This window comes from Malaya genurostris, chromosome 2 (assembly GCF_030247185.1).
Source record: "Malaya genurostris strain Urasoe2022 chromosome 2, Malgen_1.1, whole genome shotgun sequence".
Taxonomy (NCBI): Eukaryota; Metazoa; Arthropoda; class Insecta; order Diptera; family Culicidae; genus Malaya; species Malaya genurostris.
Window position 1 is genome coordinate 225,130,158 of NC_080571.1, and position 17,960 is coordinate 225,148,117.

Here is a 17,960-nt window from a genome sequence, read left to right on the forward strand (position 1 = left end):
TAAAGAATAATATTTCTTCAGTGTAGCATACAGGGCTGAAAAAATAAAGATCAAAACCTCATCAAATCGAGATCACTACCGAAGAAAATCGCTTGTGATCTTTCCCAATGAAGATCACTTCTAATCTGATCTTTTGAAGATCAGTAATCTTTAAATCACATCGATCAAAATCGAAACTGATCTTCCGTCACACAAAATCGGTAGTGATTTCGAGCTAAAATGATTCTTGATTCATGTAAATTCAATCATTGGATGATTCGATAAGCTTTGATGTTGGTGGAGAAAAATCACATGTGATCAAGATAAGACATGACATGATCTACGTCTGAAATCGTTGATTCCACGATGAGGGGTGAAGATTAGTAACAACAGCAATCCTACAGGAATTTATAAACACAACTTCAAAATAAACAGAATCAAAACGGTTTATTCACAATATGCTTTGCTTGCACGACGGGCAATAACAATTATTTTACAGAGATTCCGTTTTTGGCAAAAGCCTTCGATAAGGAACTCGGTTGAACATCTTGTTCATTATGTCCAGCATAATCGGTTCCCAAGATCGACGTGTTTCAGGAAGCATCTCCTTATAGAGTGCAGGCCAATATTGATTCACGAAATCAAGGGCTACTTGATCTGGAAAAAAATAGTCGATTAGTTTTGATTCCAATCTTATTTGTACTAGCTAGCTGTCATACTGAGTCCTGGATCTGGGAACAACCCCGTTGCGTATATCTTCATATCTCCAACATTGGGACTCATGTCAAATTTGTCGATCAACATGTACTGTTCACCGTTTCTCTCGTAGGTTCGGCCGGAAAATTTCCATGTCGTCGTAACATTTGCTGCGAATATAAAAATGTTCATCATTCTGTATAATATATCCTACATATGAAACGCACTTGTTGTAATATTGAAAAATCCCTTTGACACAACCTTAATTGTATTGAAGCTTCCTTCGCCCTTGAATTTTCCTTCAGTGACCAGCTTCGGGAAACTTATGTCCACCTCCATCCGCAAAGAATCATCGTCGGCATTAACACGAACATCTTGTACTTGAGCCAAACTCATGCCGAAAGTTTTACTGTTCTTAATATGAAGTGAACCGAGCATTTGCCTATTTTTGTACTCATAGTAGCTACTTTCCTGGCTGTAAGGATCGATGGCGGGGAAATCGATTGATGGGATTCCGGACTATAAATAAACAATAAGAGAAACTATATGTTATGTGTACAAACAAGATTTGGAAGATTTTTAACAGCTAATGTTATGACATTTATATCCTATTAGACGTATCAGACACCCATCAGGCAACTTTGCTAAAGAGTCATCATTTCGCTCAAAGATTCAATCTTTTTGCTTTTCTCATATGGAAAGAATATGCAATCACTATGAAAACCAATCGAGGCTTGAGCCGGGCCGAGAGTCACACCTCTCGAAAAGCGTGGTTTACTAGATCACAGCACAGAGAACAGATATCCAAGTAGAGATTGCAGTTTGTGTAAGAAATTTAACGGCTGTTTTAAAAAGCAATCACCTAGTAGCAATTTTCCTGAAAATGGGCTTCGAGCAGCCCAGTAATCCATTGTGGGCTCATGCGTTCGAGCTTTCATACAATGGTAATCCATGCATCATTGAGCAACACCATACATGAAGTGATCAGCGAAGGGTTACACGCCCTATTGATCGATTTGGCCAAGGCCTATAACACAGTGTACCGGAAAGGGGTCCTTTGACAACTGGGTAACTGGGGCATAAACGGGCTAATGGGTGCCTGGCTAATAGGAATTCCCAAGTCCGTGTAGATTCGGTTGATCTGATCCGGTCACCCTAAATGGAATAGTCACCAGGGAATCAACACTGCTAAGGACCTAATGTGGAGCCGGATATTTTACGGTATAGAAGCAACGGCCATAGGTAGAACTAGCCTTTCAAAATTTCTCGGCCATACCTACAAGAGGGCCGTCAGACTAGACTCAAACTTCCTTCCAAGTACCCCAGCACTGGCGGCGTGCGTGAAGTCGGGCCAGCTACCGTTTAGGTGATACTCGGCCTGGATAATCGTACGCAGGGCCTTGACTACTTGAAAAGAACATCGGAAAACTACTGTACAATGCTACAAATAGCGAAGCTTCTGTACCAAAAATTCTCTGGAAAGAGACTTCCCAAACTACACACTACTACACCGAGTTTGGAAGAGATCCTGGTACCAGAAGGAACTTGACACTTCTTTGGCACAATCCCTAGGAACCGACAATTCTTTGGCACCATCCCTAGGAGCCATGCCAATACCAGCACGTGCCAGAAGGTGTTTTAACCAAATCACCTTCGACAAGTTTAAAGGTTCAGCCTTGTTCTATACCGATGGCGCACGGACGAACTCTGGTAGCCACATTTGCTCGGTGTTCACTCTGTTGGAAGCCGTTGCTATATAAAAATCATTCCCCCGGGGCCCGAGGCCGTGATCTTCTTGGTAATCACCGTTCTGGAGATGGGAGGATCCAGGCGACCGAGAACGCTGATACACTAGCGGCAATGGCTCCGGAAGCTCTTTCAGCGGATATACTGACGACTTCAGCACCAAACTCACCAAACATTTCGTAACCGCTGGAGAGCGTCAAGCGGCCTGTTGCTCTTGATAAAGGGCGACCTGACCAAATGGACGGGGACTGCCCTGACCGTCGGAAACAGCGATTACAATCTTGGCTAAAGACGGGTCACACCCGTCTCATTCACATACATTATCTCTCGAGACAAGCCCCACCAACATGATCCTCCTGCAACATTCGACTCACAGTAATTACTGTGGTGGATTACTGACATTTTTAAGTATATCAACAGAAGGGGACAATTCCAATCAACAATTCTTCTGAAGGCCTTTAGGCTCCAAAATCAACATCTGAACCAAAAAACGGTGGAAAGTTGCTTACACAAAAATATAAATATATCCGTTAAAAACTGAATTTCACAATCTATTGCTTGTAGAATTCAAGTCTTGAGAAATATTTTGTTTACAAGATTGTGATAGATAATCGAAGAGAGAATCGAATGACAGATCCAAAAACAAAAACTTTTACTTTTAGGGTGCCCTTCCATTTGCAATTATGATAGTTTGGTCAAAACTGGTTCCCGGGTTATCGGTTCAATGTATAGGCCACTGGTCTTACGAAGCAGTTGTCGTATGTTCGAGCCCCGACCTGGAATGATTCGCAGTGTCAGTAGAATCGTAGTATCAGTCATGCAATGGTTCTGTACACTCTGAATCGGCTGCGAATTCTGTGAAACAGAAGATCAACTTCCACTACAGGAATGAAATACCAAGGCTTTGCTTTGTTGGTCAAAATCGCTTCGACCATCTCTGAGAAACACGCCTCTTAATTTTGCACACACATACGCACAGACATGTGTTCAGTTCGTCGAGATAAATCGATTGGTATATGACCCTCCGGGCCTCGGAAAAGTTTTCCAAAGTTTGAGCGAATGATGTAGCTAAAAGGTGATTTTTTTGAGGTTAGGATTTTCATGCATTAGTATTTGCTCAGATTTTTTGAGGTTATGATTTTCATGCATTATTATTTGCTCAGTATGCTCTGACATTTCATCATGAATAGACTTACTAACGAGCAACGCTTGCAAATCAGTGAATGGGCCCTAGAAAAGTTGGCAGAAAATCCGCTTTTTTATCGACAAATTTTGTTCAGCGATGAGGCTCATTTCTGGTTGAATGGCTACGTAAATAAGCAAAATTGCCGCATTTGGAGTGAAGAGCAACCAGAAGCCGTTCAAGAACTGCCCATGCATCCCGAAAAATGCACTGTTTGGTGTGGTTTGTACGCTGGTGGAATCATTGGACCGTATTTTTTCAAAGATGCTGTTGGACGCAACGTTACAGTGCATGGCGATCGCTATCGTTCGATGCTAACAAACTTTTTGTTGCCAAAAATGGAAGAACTGAACTTGGTTGACATGTGGTTTCAACAAGATGGCGCTACATGCCACACAGCTCGCGATTCTATGGCCATTTTGAGGGAAAACTTCGGAGAACAATTCATCTCAAGAAATGGACCGGTAAGTTGGCCACCAAGATCATGCGATTTGACGCCTTTAGACTATTTTTTGTGGGGCTACGTCAAGTCTAAAGTCTACAGAAATAAGCCAGTAACTATTCCAGCTTTGGAAGACAACACTTCCGAAGAAATTCGGGCTATTCCGGCCGAAATGCTCGAAAAAGTTGCCCAAAATTGGACTTTCCGAATGGACCACCTAAGACGCAGCCGCGGTCAACATTTAAATGAAATTATCTTCAAAAAGTAAATGTCATGTACCAATCTAACGTTTAAAATAAAGAACCGATGAGATTTTGCAAATTTTATGCGTTTTATTGTTTAAAAAAGTTCTCAAGCTCTTAAAAAATCACCCTGTATTTTTTATATTTACAAAAAAGGTACAAAGTAGAGCGAAATATGATCAACCCGAAAAATTGTTAAAAGAATTCAATGATAAATATTTAGACAGATTGCTATCAATGTTTCATCAAATGTAGCGGCATACAACCATTGTAACTCGCAACCGATCGTAAGACCCAGTTCGAATATATTTTTGTTACTAAGTTTTTCTGATTAGTACTACATACTTACGTGCAACTCCGGAAGTAACCGTTGAAGGGACTCCTTAATGCACTGTCCAAGTTCAGGGTCATCACGATTGCAAATGCGCATATACGATGCTGTAACGAAAGAAGAAAAGTGAAGTTCGTTCAGTATGCGTTCAACCGGTTCTGAGGTGAACAACTTTATTCGCCCATATTTATCGGAACTTGTTAAGATGATTGCGGTGTAATAACTTTTGTCTATGCAGGTAACCGTTTATTGCTGATTACATTGAACCTGATTACCTCGAGGAATATGCAAAATCAAATTCTATCTGTATAAGAAAAAACTTATTCAAAAGTAGCCTTACTTACAACTAAGCAAACTGATATATTGACAATATGATAATATTCGTCTTCATCGGAAATGTAAATTAGGCATTCCTGTTTTATAATAAAAGGTTGATGAAACCGCAGCTGTGGCTTGATATTTATTTAATACCTGTTCAATACGGCATCCATGGCTGCATCCTATGGTAAGACATGATAGAATTTATTGTTTCAAAAGCATTATGAATAACGTATTTTCCTAAATCCAATTGGATATCTAATCAATCATTGCCAAGTCGGAGCTATGTTGAATCAAAAACGAGAACAGAATTTATATTCTTAAATCTGATTGCTGAATCTCGGCAAAAAATGCCGAGATTTGCATAGCCGAGTGTTTGGTAATCGTCTCGGCAAAATGTATAATTACTGAGAATCTCCACAATCTTAAATTTGCTAACTGTCAGTAATTGCTGAGCTTGTAAGCTGCAATTTTGCTGTTAGCTCGGTAAAACTTTTCGGTTTGGAAATTTTCTTGATTAACCCTGCATAGTAAATCCGAAATATTTGAATGTTATTTTGTGGTCAGTCGTTCTTTTGAAGAAGAATCTATACCTGCTAGATTAATCAGATCGTTTTCTTTTGTCTATTGGTTAAGATATGTGCAAATTATTAATTATCATTTAGATAACTCGTTATGCTCACACCTTTGTAGGGGTATGAGGTGGGACCATCATCATCATCATCAAAGACGATAAGGATTAAATTTTTCTTTATTAATGTATGGAATGAATATCACAAAATCCATGGTTGGGGAAAAGGTGTGTTTCTTTAATGTTCATGTTAATTCAGTATACAAAAAAGAAAAGCAAACCCCAAAAGGAAACATCACGGCAAACCATTTTTCTAGTGCTCCTTAAGGAGACCTGGAAATAGACAGATATATGTAAGTATATATGAAAAGTAGATAGTTTTTGATTTCATTTATCTTTTCAAATATAAAAAAAATAAAAAACTTTTTCCTTCGTCCAATTTATATGTTTTCCACCTCTACGAACAATGGCGACGTGGTGCTTTTCAAAACCGACAAGAGACATTAGATGACAAATGTCTCACCGAGTTTCAACCAAAACAAACACACTGTTCGAAATCTCGGCAAACTTGTTACCGAACAATTTTCGTAACAATTCCATCCAAAGTTGTATATATGAAAATAGACAATAAGATTTAGATTTAGATTTTAAGATAATGTAAATTTTTGCTATTTTTCTTTTGACTATCTTTCATTGTTGTTAGCTTATAAAGTTTTCTTCAATTATATTTGTATTTTTTGTTTAACATAGAATAAGTTCAATACTAACCCGAACTAACATAAAAAAAAACCGATAAACTACGATGAGTTCTATCGGAATCTGCCTAGTTTGTCAGCATTCAGGGAGCTTCGAATATCCTGCTAGATGAATACGTTGGAGGTAAAAGAGGTCTTTAGTACCCACCCCGAAACGTCCATACCAGGCGTTGGGGCTTAGTACCAGTTCCCATCTGGAACGGTAGCCTATCCCAACGACGCAGTCGTTTCTTCCTGAATGGTGACAATCTAGGTAGATAATGAATACGCAATAGTTATAGGTGGTTACCCTAAATGTTTTCAACCGATAAAGCCTACTAACCGATTCGACGATAGGATGGAGAGGATAAATTATCAGCAGAACCACTGTTTCCGGAAGTAAGGATAGAGAGAGGGAGAGAGAACTAAAAAAAAGAGAGAGATAGGTGATATGAAGGATAAGCTGGAGGGCTCGGGATCAGTCTGTGAGCGTCAGTACTAGCGAGAAGTTTGATTTATTGAGAAGCCTGACAAACCCTAGTAAGTGAACGGGCTGTAGGAAAGCCACACATCTCGTGTAATCACAAAATTTTGGATTTCGTCTTGCGTCGTGTGGACACTTCGGAACCTGCTGGGCCGTTTGTCGACGTCCTATTCGACTATCCGCCCGAAACCACGTTCGACGTTCTCCGGACCCGCGAGTGGGTCTAAACCACTGCCAGTATTCAAGTTACTACGTGCCGAGCAACTGGCTAGTGTTCCTGGACACCGAACCGGCGAAATTGACCAAACCCATCACTGGTCTTCGAGCCACCACGTATCGAGTAGCCATCCAGGATTCCCGGACACCGAACTGGCGAAATTGGTTAAATCCACCCACCGCCTGACTTAGAGTCCCCACGTGCATTCAGCTGGTATTCTCGGAACCCAGACCCCGAGACAAACAATCAACCGGGACACTCTCTGGAATTACCGTCACCAATGACACCTGCGAGTCAACGAAGAAACCAGCAGTAACGAGGTATGTTACTCTCTCTATCTCTCCTTTCCTTGATCTACACTTCGGGAAGACCAGCAAGGGCCCCAACGGTCAACGATCGGCGCCGCAACAGTGAAATTTGGCCATTCAATAAAAATAATTTAGTTTTCTTTTTCTTAAAAAATCTAAGAGAGTCAATTCCTTTGATTTGGATGGTCTACTATTATTCAGCGCGTGATCTCTTAAAGACAAAACCCCGGGTGAGTATGGTGTTCTGAGTCCTCTCGAGTACGTGGCCGACCCTGAGACAAAATAAGAGGTGAGCTAGCCGTGCGGTGTTCAACACAATTACTTTCAAACAAGCTTGACCGAGTTATCAGAATATTACATTAACGAATTTCGGTGAAGAGCATATGGATTTTTGAATGAAATGTAAAATGTCGTGTTGCCGATGTAATTCGGTATTTCACTATGCCGAGCTCGAGAATCCGTTTTAAGTGTGTATGATATGCTCATTGCATTGACCACTCATAATTATATTTCTTGTAAGTTATTTGTCAAAATCTGGGAGCTGAACATCTTGGTAATATTATGTCCTTGACTAAAGTGTAACGAACTGTCGTAAAGTTTCAAAGTTAAATTTCGATCGATGTTTCAAACAGAACACCCATTGAGACCTTTTGAAATATGTTTGAGTAGTTCTAAATCTATTCAAAATTAGTGTTCGGTGAATAGAGCTGCATTTTAACAACGTGTCCGTAATATTTTGAAAGCACTTCCCAAATTTTTGAAAATTGTAATAGTAGTTTTCTTGACTCCCGTTGAGTGGGAGTCTAAAAAAGCATGAGTTGTTTTACTACAAAAAGAGTTACATTTATTTTTTGCTAAGATTTATTACGCGGTAGTGAAGAAAACTGGTTTTACATGTGTCAATAATTATACCTGAATTAAATATGCAAAATAGGATAGCTCATATAAAACAAAAGTGGGCTGAATGTTCGGATTCGATAGCCAAGCAATCATTTAGTTAGTTTCAGCAGGCTTTACTTGTCGACAAACTGTATAGTTTATAAACAATAGCTGGGAGAAATTTTTCTCAATACATCATGTACAGATTCTATATAGAGCACGTACGCCGTATTTAACCGTTGTGCACTCGAAAAAAAAAACACCTTTAACCACCCGAATGGGTACCCGGGTACCCATTTTTTTAAATCGCTGTAAGTTGAGCATTTTTCAACCGATTGAAGTAATTTTAGCACTGTTGGATTCAGGAACTTAAGCTCTTTGGGATTGGTACCCATAAAGATGGACATGGTGCTCCTGGTTCCCAGGAACCCGGATATCCTAAATGAGTTCCGACATCGAGGCATTTATACACGGATTTCACGTATTTTTGTAATCTTATCCAAGAATTGCTATATGAAATCAAGTGCTATGCTGAGTTGTTATGTTTATATATTTCAGGGGGCATCCGTTATGTACGTAACATAAAATTTTGAATTTTTCTACCACTCCTTTCCCCCTTTGTCGAGCATTTCTCAATCTTTTCACCATGTATTGTCACGTATTTTTGAAACCTCTCCCCCCTAAACGCGTGACGTACTTTATGTATGTTCCCTTATATACTTCACTTTCTTATCTTCAGTTTGAAAATTATTATGTACTTCAGGCCTATTGCGAGGAGCACGCAATACAATTTTTAATTCTGGCAACAAACATTTCGAAACATCACGAAGTTACTTCCCAAACAGTTTCGTTCTCATTTATATTTCCTTTTTTTCGTTCTATGAGAGTAAGTCCAGAATAGGCCAACTACCCTTTAGATGACGTCATTTTTCTACAAAAGGTTCATTTTGGTACGGCCTTTCTCAAATAGCTGGTTTGGAAAAGTTTCAAATTAGTAAATGACATTTATGGTGGAAAACACAAGTGTCGGAACATTCTACGGAAATCCGGATTAACGGGAACCAGAAGAACCTACTACAGCAATATACACGGCCATCGAAAAGTGGATAAATTTCTGAATTTACCCGTACTGAAAAAATTCAAATCGGATGGAATTTGCCTTAGTTACAAGCATTTTTATTTGTGGGTACCCGGGTACCCATTCGGGTGTTTACGTAATAAAAAAAAATTGAGCCCCCCCATTCGACCCCCCTTACTGTAAAATGAAAAGTCAAAGCATGAGAAGTTATGGTCCAACTAGTTCTTGGAATTGACCGAATTGCAGAATCTTAGTTTAAACCTAACTCAGAAATTTCTTATTTTGAAATTCGAAAAGGTACCCGGGTACCCATTCGAGTGCATAAGGGTTAACAGTACTGCAATTTGCATCCAAGTTGGCTAGATGCTGTTAGCGCCGCTACTTAGGCCATTAGTTTAATACAAATTTAAAGCATGAGTTATTTTAAGCGCAGCGTGATCTATAATAGATTCCAACAAATAATGCATCTACGATAGCGGAATGATCAACTCATTCAATCAACATATTGATTGCGTGAGTTGTGTATTTTCATGATACGTAGCGAAGCAATTAGTTAACTACTAGCACAGAGAACAAACAAGCTACACTCTTAGAAAAAAATATATTTACGCTTGACGTAAATTTAAGCATGTCGTAGTTTCTTCGATGATGGATGACACAATATTACATCTATTAACATGTTAAAATAAATTTTACATCTGTTTCGAGCTTCAGCTAAATGAACTGTGAGGTTAATGATATGACTTATCTCTACATACTTTGAAATGTGAATGTAAGAGAATCGCGACGCTCCTTTTATGTGGATCTTTAAAGATGTAATTTTTTTCTAAGTGTGTAGAGCAAACTTTTTTGAAAAAAGTATGTAAGGCAAACAAGCGAAAAAACGTTAAAAATAACCGTTGCGTACGACCTTGCACGCATGGATTACCATTGTATCGAAGTTCGAACGCAAGTGCCCATAAGCATTTTTTTACATTAAATATTTTATTTATTGGAGCTTGTTTTTGTGACATTTTGCGCAATTTTTCCAAACTGGAACTGCATACTTAATGACTGGATAAACTATTTGCCTATAAACAGTTAGTTTGTGTTGAGGTGATAATTTAGATTTTCTGTTAATTAATGGGTAGATAGATCTCAATAAAATGTTGAATTTTAACACTATTTTGTCCACATGTGATCTAAAGAGAAACTTGCTATCCATGGTCCGTCCAAGATAAACGGCCTCATTCAACCAATCTATTTCAGAGTCATTTATTTGAATATCCTGGACACAAACCAGTAAAATTTTAATCCAACATGAAATTCCATTGACTTCTAATAATGTGATTAAAATCAGAAAATTTTACTCTATTCATGTCACCTTCATTGCTGAAAGACAGCACAAAGAAAACAAAAATGAAATTGGTTTTATTAACAATCTCGTGAGAAGTGTCAAAGCAAAACAATCCATTAAAAAGCTAAAAAGGATAGTCTTGTTGAAACTGCTTGCAAATTGTTTTCATGTTTTTCGCATTTATTACAATATATCGATATTTAAATTTCTAAACCGATGTGTAAAAATGTCGTAAACTCTTAATGGAAAGTGTATTTATTCTGAATTTGTGCGCATTTGAAGCGATTGTGCGTAATGTTTTAAAAAATAAGTTCATGTTTCGTTTATGTCATTTCCTCCAATACAACATCGTATTTATACCTGCCAATATAGAAAAGACAACCGCGACTGAAAAATTCTTTTCGGTAGTAGTGTGCCATCTAGTGGCTAGTAGTCATTACGGTGTTAACGTTTTTTTCGGTGACAGTGCGCCCTATAGCTGCAGAAGCAAATTAGCCATTCATGTTGGTTGAAATCAACATTTTATTTTTCTAATTCAACTAAAAAATAGTTTAATGGAAATGGAGTGTGCCTTAGCTAAGAAATGACAGCACGTTTAATTGGTGAATTCAACCAAAAAATTAGCAATTTAAACTAATATTTTATTATTATTAAGGGAATAATAATTACACAATCTAAATTAACAAACGTAAGATCTTTTTAGTTATTTCAAAAAATAACTAACTAAAATCAGAAAATCAACTAATTTTTGCGGCAACATGCTGATTTCGGTCTTTCAGTGCTGTATTTATGCATAGCAAAGGCAAAAACTGTTAGAACATAATGGACATAATGTGTTTGATATGGTGGCGTTAAAAATACCATTTCGATGAGCTTCAAAGTGTAATATGTACGTAACTTTGTTCTATCGGGAGATCATACTAGATTTTTTCTACAGGCAATCGTTTGTAATTTGGTGAAAAGCTCTGGAGATGGGTAAATATGTTTCCCTTACTAAAAGTGTCTGAAACACTTAATATTGTATGAATCCTAAATGGAAAATATGAAATTTGTTTGTTTGTTTATTTGTTTATTTTGGGGAGCAGGGAAAAGCCCGATGGAGATGAAATATAGCAATTTCTCTCTCCAGCAGGCATAAAACCTCCTCATCTTTTGTATCAACAGATTACAATGATCCAACAGATACATTTGCGTTTAAAACTAACAATTAAAACTAACAGTTAAAGCTAAACCACTAACTATATAACTAGTTGATGACACAATATTACAGCATTACAGAGCAGCTTCCTTGAAAGGCGGGATAGAAGAGAAAAGTGGATATAAAGATGGAAGAAGAAGGTTAGTTGAGGGAGCAATGAGTGAGCGTGGACGAACGACGGGGTTAGAACCGGCATGTAGATCTAATTAGTGAACAAAAAGATGGTGGAAGACGGAGAAAATGAGAGGAAGGACGAACAGGTTAGTTTCGGCGAATCTGATTAGTTTCCAATGAAGATGGTGAACAATTATTTACTGGATAGTTAAGGAATCGTTGAATAAGCGTTTCATCGCATTACGCGAGAGATGAAAATCAAAGACCTGCGAGCAACTGTTAAATAAACGACACATACTGAGAAACGGTTCATTATAACCGTAGTTAGTTCTAGCACGAGGGATTCGTAAAAATGGATGTGAACGAAGATTGCGACGATGGATGTCAAAGTTGACCAATCGTAGGAGATCAGGGCAATCAATATGTGATTGTATTAAATCAGCGATGAAAACAGCCTTGTAGACGTTTCTACGATTACACAGCGGATCCAGTTCGATCAGTCGGCAACGATCATTATAACTTGGGAGGTTTAATGGGTCTCTCCATGGTAGATTTCGGAGAGCAAACCTAATGAATTTGCGTTGAACAGCTTCAATACGATCGACATCAGTTTGATAATGAGGTGACCAAACGACAGCCGCATATTCAAGCGATGATCGAACTAGTGCACAATAAAGAGTTTTCAAGCAGTGTATGTTAGTGAAATTTTTGGTAATTCGAAATATGAAGCCTAAGAGTTTCGATGCCTTCGAAATCACGTAGTCAATGTGATTCTTAAAATTAAGTTTATCATCAAGAATAACTCCTAAATCTTTCACGAACGATTCACGCTTAAGAACATTTTGCGAAAGATTGTAATCATATCTTAATACTGAGTGCTTGCGGGAAAAAGATATGACGGAGCATTTAGAGGCGTTTAATACCATCTTGTTGGAGTGACACCATTCAACGAAATATGTAATAAATAGAATTGAAATGTCCCAGAATCCGTTCTTTTTTTACTGTTAGCACTATTTGACTTTGGTAACACTAAATTTATTTAAACATATTATTAAATTTATTCTATTTTATATTTTCGAGTTTAATGCACTTCTCAGTTCGTGCTCGCATCGCATCCGACGCAGTCCAAAATTTCTTACGGTCGCGACGACAGAAACAAAGACAATACAGTGCAGTGAACAATAGAGTGTACGAAATGGGCAAATACGATTTAACAAAGCCTGAAACTTGGCCTACAAGGCCAAATTCAATTTGTATTGATTTCAAGCGCTGCAAAGTTAGACCTGCAGCAACCGAAATTGAAATCTTGCTTAAGGAACGAATGCATCTAAACGTTAATGATGTAAGTGAGATTCAATTCAACAAGGCGTCGAACTGTGTGTACATTATGTTTAAACGTGAAAAAGATGCAATTGCATTTGCTTCGGTTAATAACGGGGTGCACAGTATTGATCATGACAATGTTAAATATAAAATCCCTGTGTACATGGTGGACAATGCCATAGAAGTACGCGTGCATGACCTTCCCCCGCAGACCAGCGAGGGGTATGTTCGGGAATGTATGTCGCAGTACGGTGAAGTTCTTTCCATCGAAAAGGAAGTATGGCGGAATTTTTTCCCGGGTATCCGGAATGGCGTGCGAGTGGTACGTATGCAACTACGTAAAGCAATTCCATCTTACATCATTTGTGGTCAAGACGGGATACATCCGTGTAAAACGTTGATTACGTATGAAAATCAATTGGTTACATGTCAGTTTTGTGAACAACCTGCACACTACGGCAAACCTTGCACTGAAACTGCGAAAACAAACAAAACAAACAAAAACAAGGACAACCGCTCAACAACGGAAACTAGTGAATGCAGTGCTCCTGTTTCAAAAACACCTTCACCATCTAACCAACTATCAACTGCAATCAATGTACAAAGCGCATCTGCGGCAACTGCAAATGAACCCAAGACGGCGATCAACAACGAAAACAAGGAAACGGAAACCGCTCACAACTCCAACGATATAGCAATGGATGATACGAGTAACGGACAAAACGACCTCCAATCTTCGCTAGAAGGAAATGGAAGCTCCTCTCCCCCTAGAAGAAGGGTGACAACGAGATCCAACAATAAAAAAATAATTTTATGTAACAAAAACATGGGTAAATCGGCCACGTAAAGCTATACGCAAATTGGCCTGAATAAAAATTGTTAAAAAAAAAAAAAAATGCACTTCTGCTTTCAACATCTTACAAAATAAGTTTTTTCGTTTGAATGGGCTCTAACACGTGATTTCGATAAAACGCGCTTAAAAGGCATGGATGTGCCGAGTAAATTCAAATAATTACATATCCGAAAGTAATCGAAGTTTGATTCTGAAATATTGCAACTATGTTCTCAGATAATACATCTATCGATTGAAGTAACAAAAAACGTGTTTAATCCACCTAGCAGTGAGATGATACCTATTTTTATCAATCCGCATGTGTTTTTTGCATGAATATTCTTCGGTGTTTAAGTTTTCATGACATTATTTTAATGACCCTCGTTTTAAGCAACAATTTGAGATTTTAATCACTCATTACTCTGTAATGTCGAAACTGCAAATCGGATCGAATTTGAATCTAGAAGTGTGATAATCGATTAAACATGCCATGATATGTAAGTTCCACTCTAGAGTTTACGGTAATTTAAGGTACTTCCAGAGCCGGTATTCAGGAACCAGCATAACCCAAACCGATTCGTATGGCCATATGACGAATAAATTACAACAGTTTTGAGTTCAAACAAGCTTTTCGGGATTGTCATCTTCTATATCGGTTTGAATTTTAAAAATTCATCATCATGTAATTCGAGAACCGGAAGTCATAATTGGATAAAATAATTAATTTTTGTATATAAGTTTGCTTTAATTAAAATTTTTGTTTCTGAAATTTGATTAGGCTTTTTTTGAGAAAACGATTGAGCTTTGAGAAACGATTTTATACTGGAACCGGAATTCTAAAAGCGGTATGGCCGAAGTCAGATAAATTCACCTGAGTAGCTGTACACTTTACATTTGTTTCAAAACATTTGAAAATCAGTTAAGACATCTTTGAGAGATCATAGCACGAATTAAATTTTTAGGTGCCTTCTGATCGACAACTGAATACCACTAAAACTGAAAAAAGTTAATTTTTTTATCGACTATCCAAATCTGCTAACCCGATAAACCTGATTAAATTATGTGGAATAGACATTTTTATACAATCCCCGAAACCGGAAGTTGGATCTGACTGAAAAGCAAGATGTTTTATAGAACTTTGAAACTTTTCATTTGAATCTTAGATGATTCTTAGATTTCATTTGCATCTTAGATCGGTTCAGCCATCTTCAAGAAAAATGAGTTACACAATTTTGATTTCGTTTCACATATCATCCTGTAGTTCCGAAACCAGAGGTCGGAACCAAACATAATGCAGGAACTTTGTTTGGGAGCATACGACTTTTCGTATGAATCTGAATTTGTAGGAAAGAAATTTTCCGAGAAAATTAATTGAAGTTATTTGTCACACACGCATTTGCTGATCTCGACGAACTGATTCGAATGGTATATGGATGTTATGTTGTTCCAGCATTTATTGCTGTAAGTAGTTTAAAACAAAATAATTAAAAAAAATTCTGCCATCATCTGGTTTATATATGTCATATTCGAACGATTATGTTGCCAAAAACGAGCCGTGCCAAAATCGGTCCGAGGCTAAATGTCATGAAAAAGAATGCTGTACACAATCCTTTTGGTTCTTAGAAACAATTGTATGTAACAGTATAAAAAATCGTGTTTTCCGTTGCTCCCAAGCATTTCTTTGTCATACAGCGCTCAAAACTCCTACTGCTGGAATAGGGGGAAAAGTCGCTTACAGAAAAATTTCGATATCTCCGTTAAAAATGGACGGATTTTAACAATCTATGGCTTGTTGGATAGGTATTACCGTGCGGAATCTAAGTCTGAAAACATATTCTGTTTTCAAGGTCAACTGTGACAGATACTGTCAAAAAACTGAAAATTTTGACATAAAACTTTGTATAACTCAAAAAGTAAACATCCGATCTCAAAACCATTCAATAGCGTTTTGGGTGACGGGGAGACCTTTCATTTGCGACTAGTTTGATGAAAATCGGTCCAGCCATCTCTGAGATCTCGACCTCTTAGTTGACAACACACATACGGACACACACACATACACACACACACACAGACATTTGCTCAGTTCGTCGAGCTGAATCGATTGGTATATGTCATTAAGCCCTCCGGGCCTCGGAAAAATTTTCGAAAGTTTGAGCGAATTCTATACCTATTTTTTATATATATAAAAATAGGTAAAAACAGTAAACCTTTCTGTATTTATCGGCTCATTAATGAAAAACGTATACGTTCGTATAGTATATGATAATCAAAATTAAGTTTGCGTGGCTCACACAATACAAGTAGGTTTAAAATTTTCCCTACACAAAAATCTCAGAAGTGCGGAAGCAAATGATGTCCTCATGGTAACAACCAAATCATATACATAATAGGGCTGAAAAGTCACCACTTGTGGCTGAACACCCAATTTAAATTTTAATAATTTAATTTTAACTCATATTCCAATAAATAGTTATTTAAAAAAAAAAGTTTGCGCGGCTTAACGAGCAAGCTCATTACCACTTGGAACAAATTCCGCGCGTGTAAAACTAATTTGTTCAATTATCTTGCTGGAAACTTTTCAATTACATAATTTGTGTTCATGTCAAATTATAATCAGCTATATTACCCATTGTTTGGATTGGAAAAATCTGTTTATATATTCCCTATTAAAAATTGTTTTGAACGTTTTTCATCAACCCTATTCATCTTAACTTCTGCATTTGTTTCAATATTTGTAGCCATTGAAGATGATAATTGGGGCATTTGGTTTAAGGTATTGTTTTGACTGAAAACAAGTTTAACATTTTACACTAATTTAGCTACGATATTCTTCTCTGCAGCAGAACTAAAGAATCGTTCCCTCTGTTATTGAGTCGAACAAGCATTGCAATGCAATTTCACATAAAGAATGTTCGTAATTTAACAATCGAGTCTCGCTTCGAAGCTGTAATTATTGACATCGTTGCGTCTGATTTTCTCAATCAGTTGCAATTTTTGATCGTTTTTAATTATATCTTCGGAACTCTGCAATTTTTTGCAAGTCATATATTCGAAACTTGTACAAATGGTTAGTTTTCTTTCCAAGTGTAGCTTATTGGTTATACCCGACAGTTATTTTCCAGCGATCACCAACAGGATCTTATGAACAATTTTCACCTACAATGCATGGCACGAATAGTTCTATCCAGGTTGATACAGAATTGTATATACTAATAGGCTTTATCACTAAGAAACTTACGCAATTGTACTTCAGGATCATCTACAAAATCCACTGCTACGCAGGTCATTACGCAGTAAGCGCATATTAACAAAAACACCCTCATATTCTAAGCACTTCGATCAGAACTCGCACAACTCAGAACTATGTCTGGAAGTACAGCTCGAAAATCTGGTCTTTTTTATAGATTTCACATGTGCAAAGTCGTGTCCGAGAAGTACATGCCGGCAGTTTGTAACACATTTGCCTTGAAATGAAAATTGCTTATATTTTTTACTGTACTGTTGATTCGTCATGCTTATCTCGGCGGGCTTCGACGACGAGCTGATTCTCCGATGACAGTCGCGATGCAGCTTCTCGAACATTGAGTTGAGTTTTGTCGTGCCGTCCACCTATCAGCGGTAAGCCATATGAGGTTGATATAAAAACGGAAGTCAAATGTTCAAAGCTACGGTTTGGCATGACTTACCACTGTCATCGATCAGGACATGCTCCAAGGTAAACAAGAAAGGTTTGGGTAATCGTTACGAGAACCGGCGGATTGAGTTATTTGGTTATTGCTTATGAATAGAATGCGAAGAAGTATTTTCTACTTCATTTGAATACAATGCAATGTTTATAATATTAATTACAGTGAAAACATGTAGCATGTAAACATATGACATGTCATTCACATAACACATATATGAAAATCTTTCCACCTTATAAAACTATACAGAATTAATTCAT

General features: G+C 37.6%; 1 protein-coding gene across 1 annotated transcript; it reads right to left on the minus strand.

Moving 5' to 3' along the window:
- Window positions 1-400: 400 nt before the first annotated feature.
- On the minus strand, window positions 401-17,375 carry LOC131427783 (putative beta-carotene-binding protein). Its single transcript, XM_058591285.1, has 5 exons — window positions 17,253-17,375; window positions 4,638-4,726; window positions 903-1,194; window positions 699-845; window positions 401-636 (listed from the first exon to the last, which is right to left on the minus strand). Exons 1-5 carry the CDS (start codon window positions 17,335-17,337, stop codon window positions 473-475), a joined length of 777 nt encoding a protein of 258 aa, XP_058447268.1. The 5' UTR covers window positions 17,338-17,375; the 3' UTR covers window positions 401-472.
- Window positions 17,376-17,960: the final 585 nt, after the last annotated feature.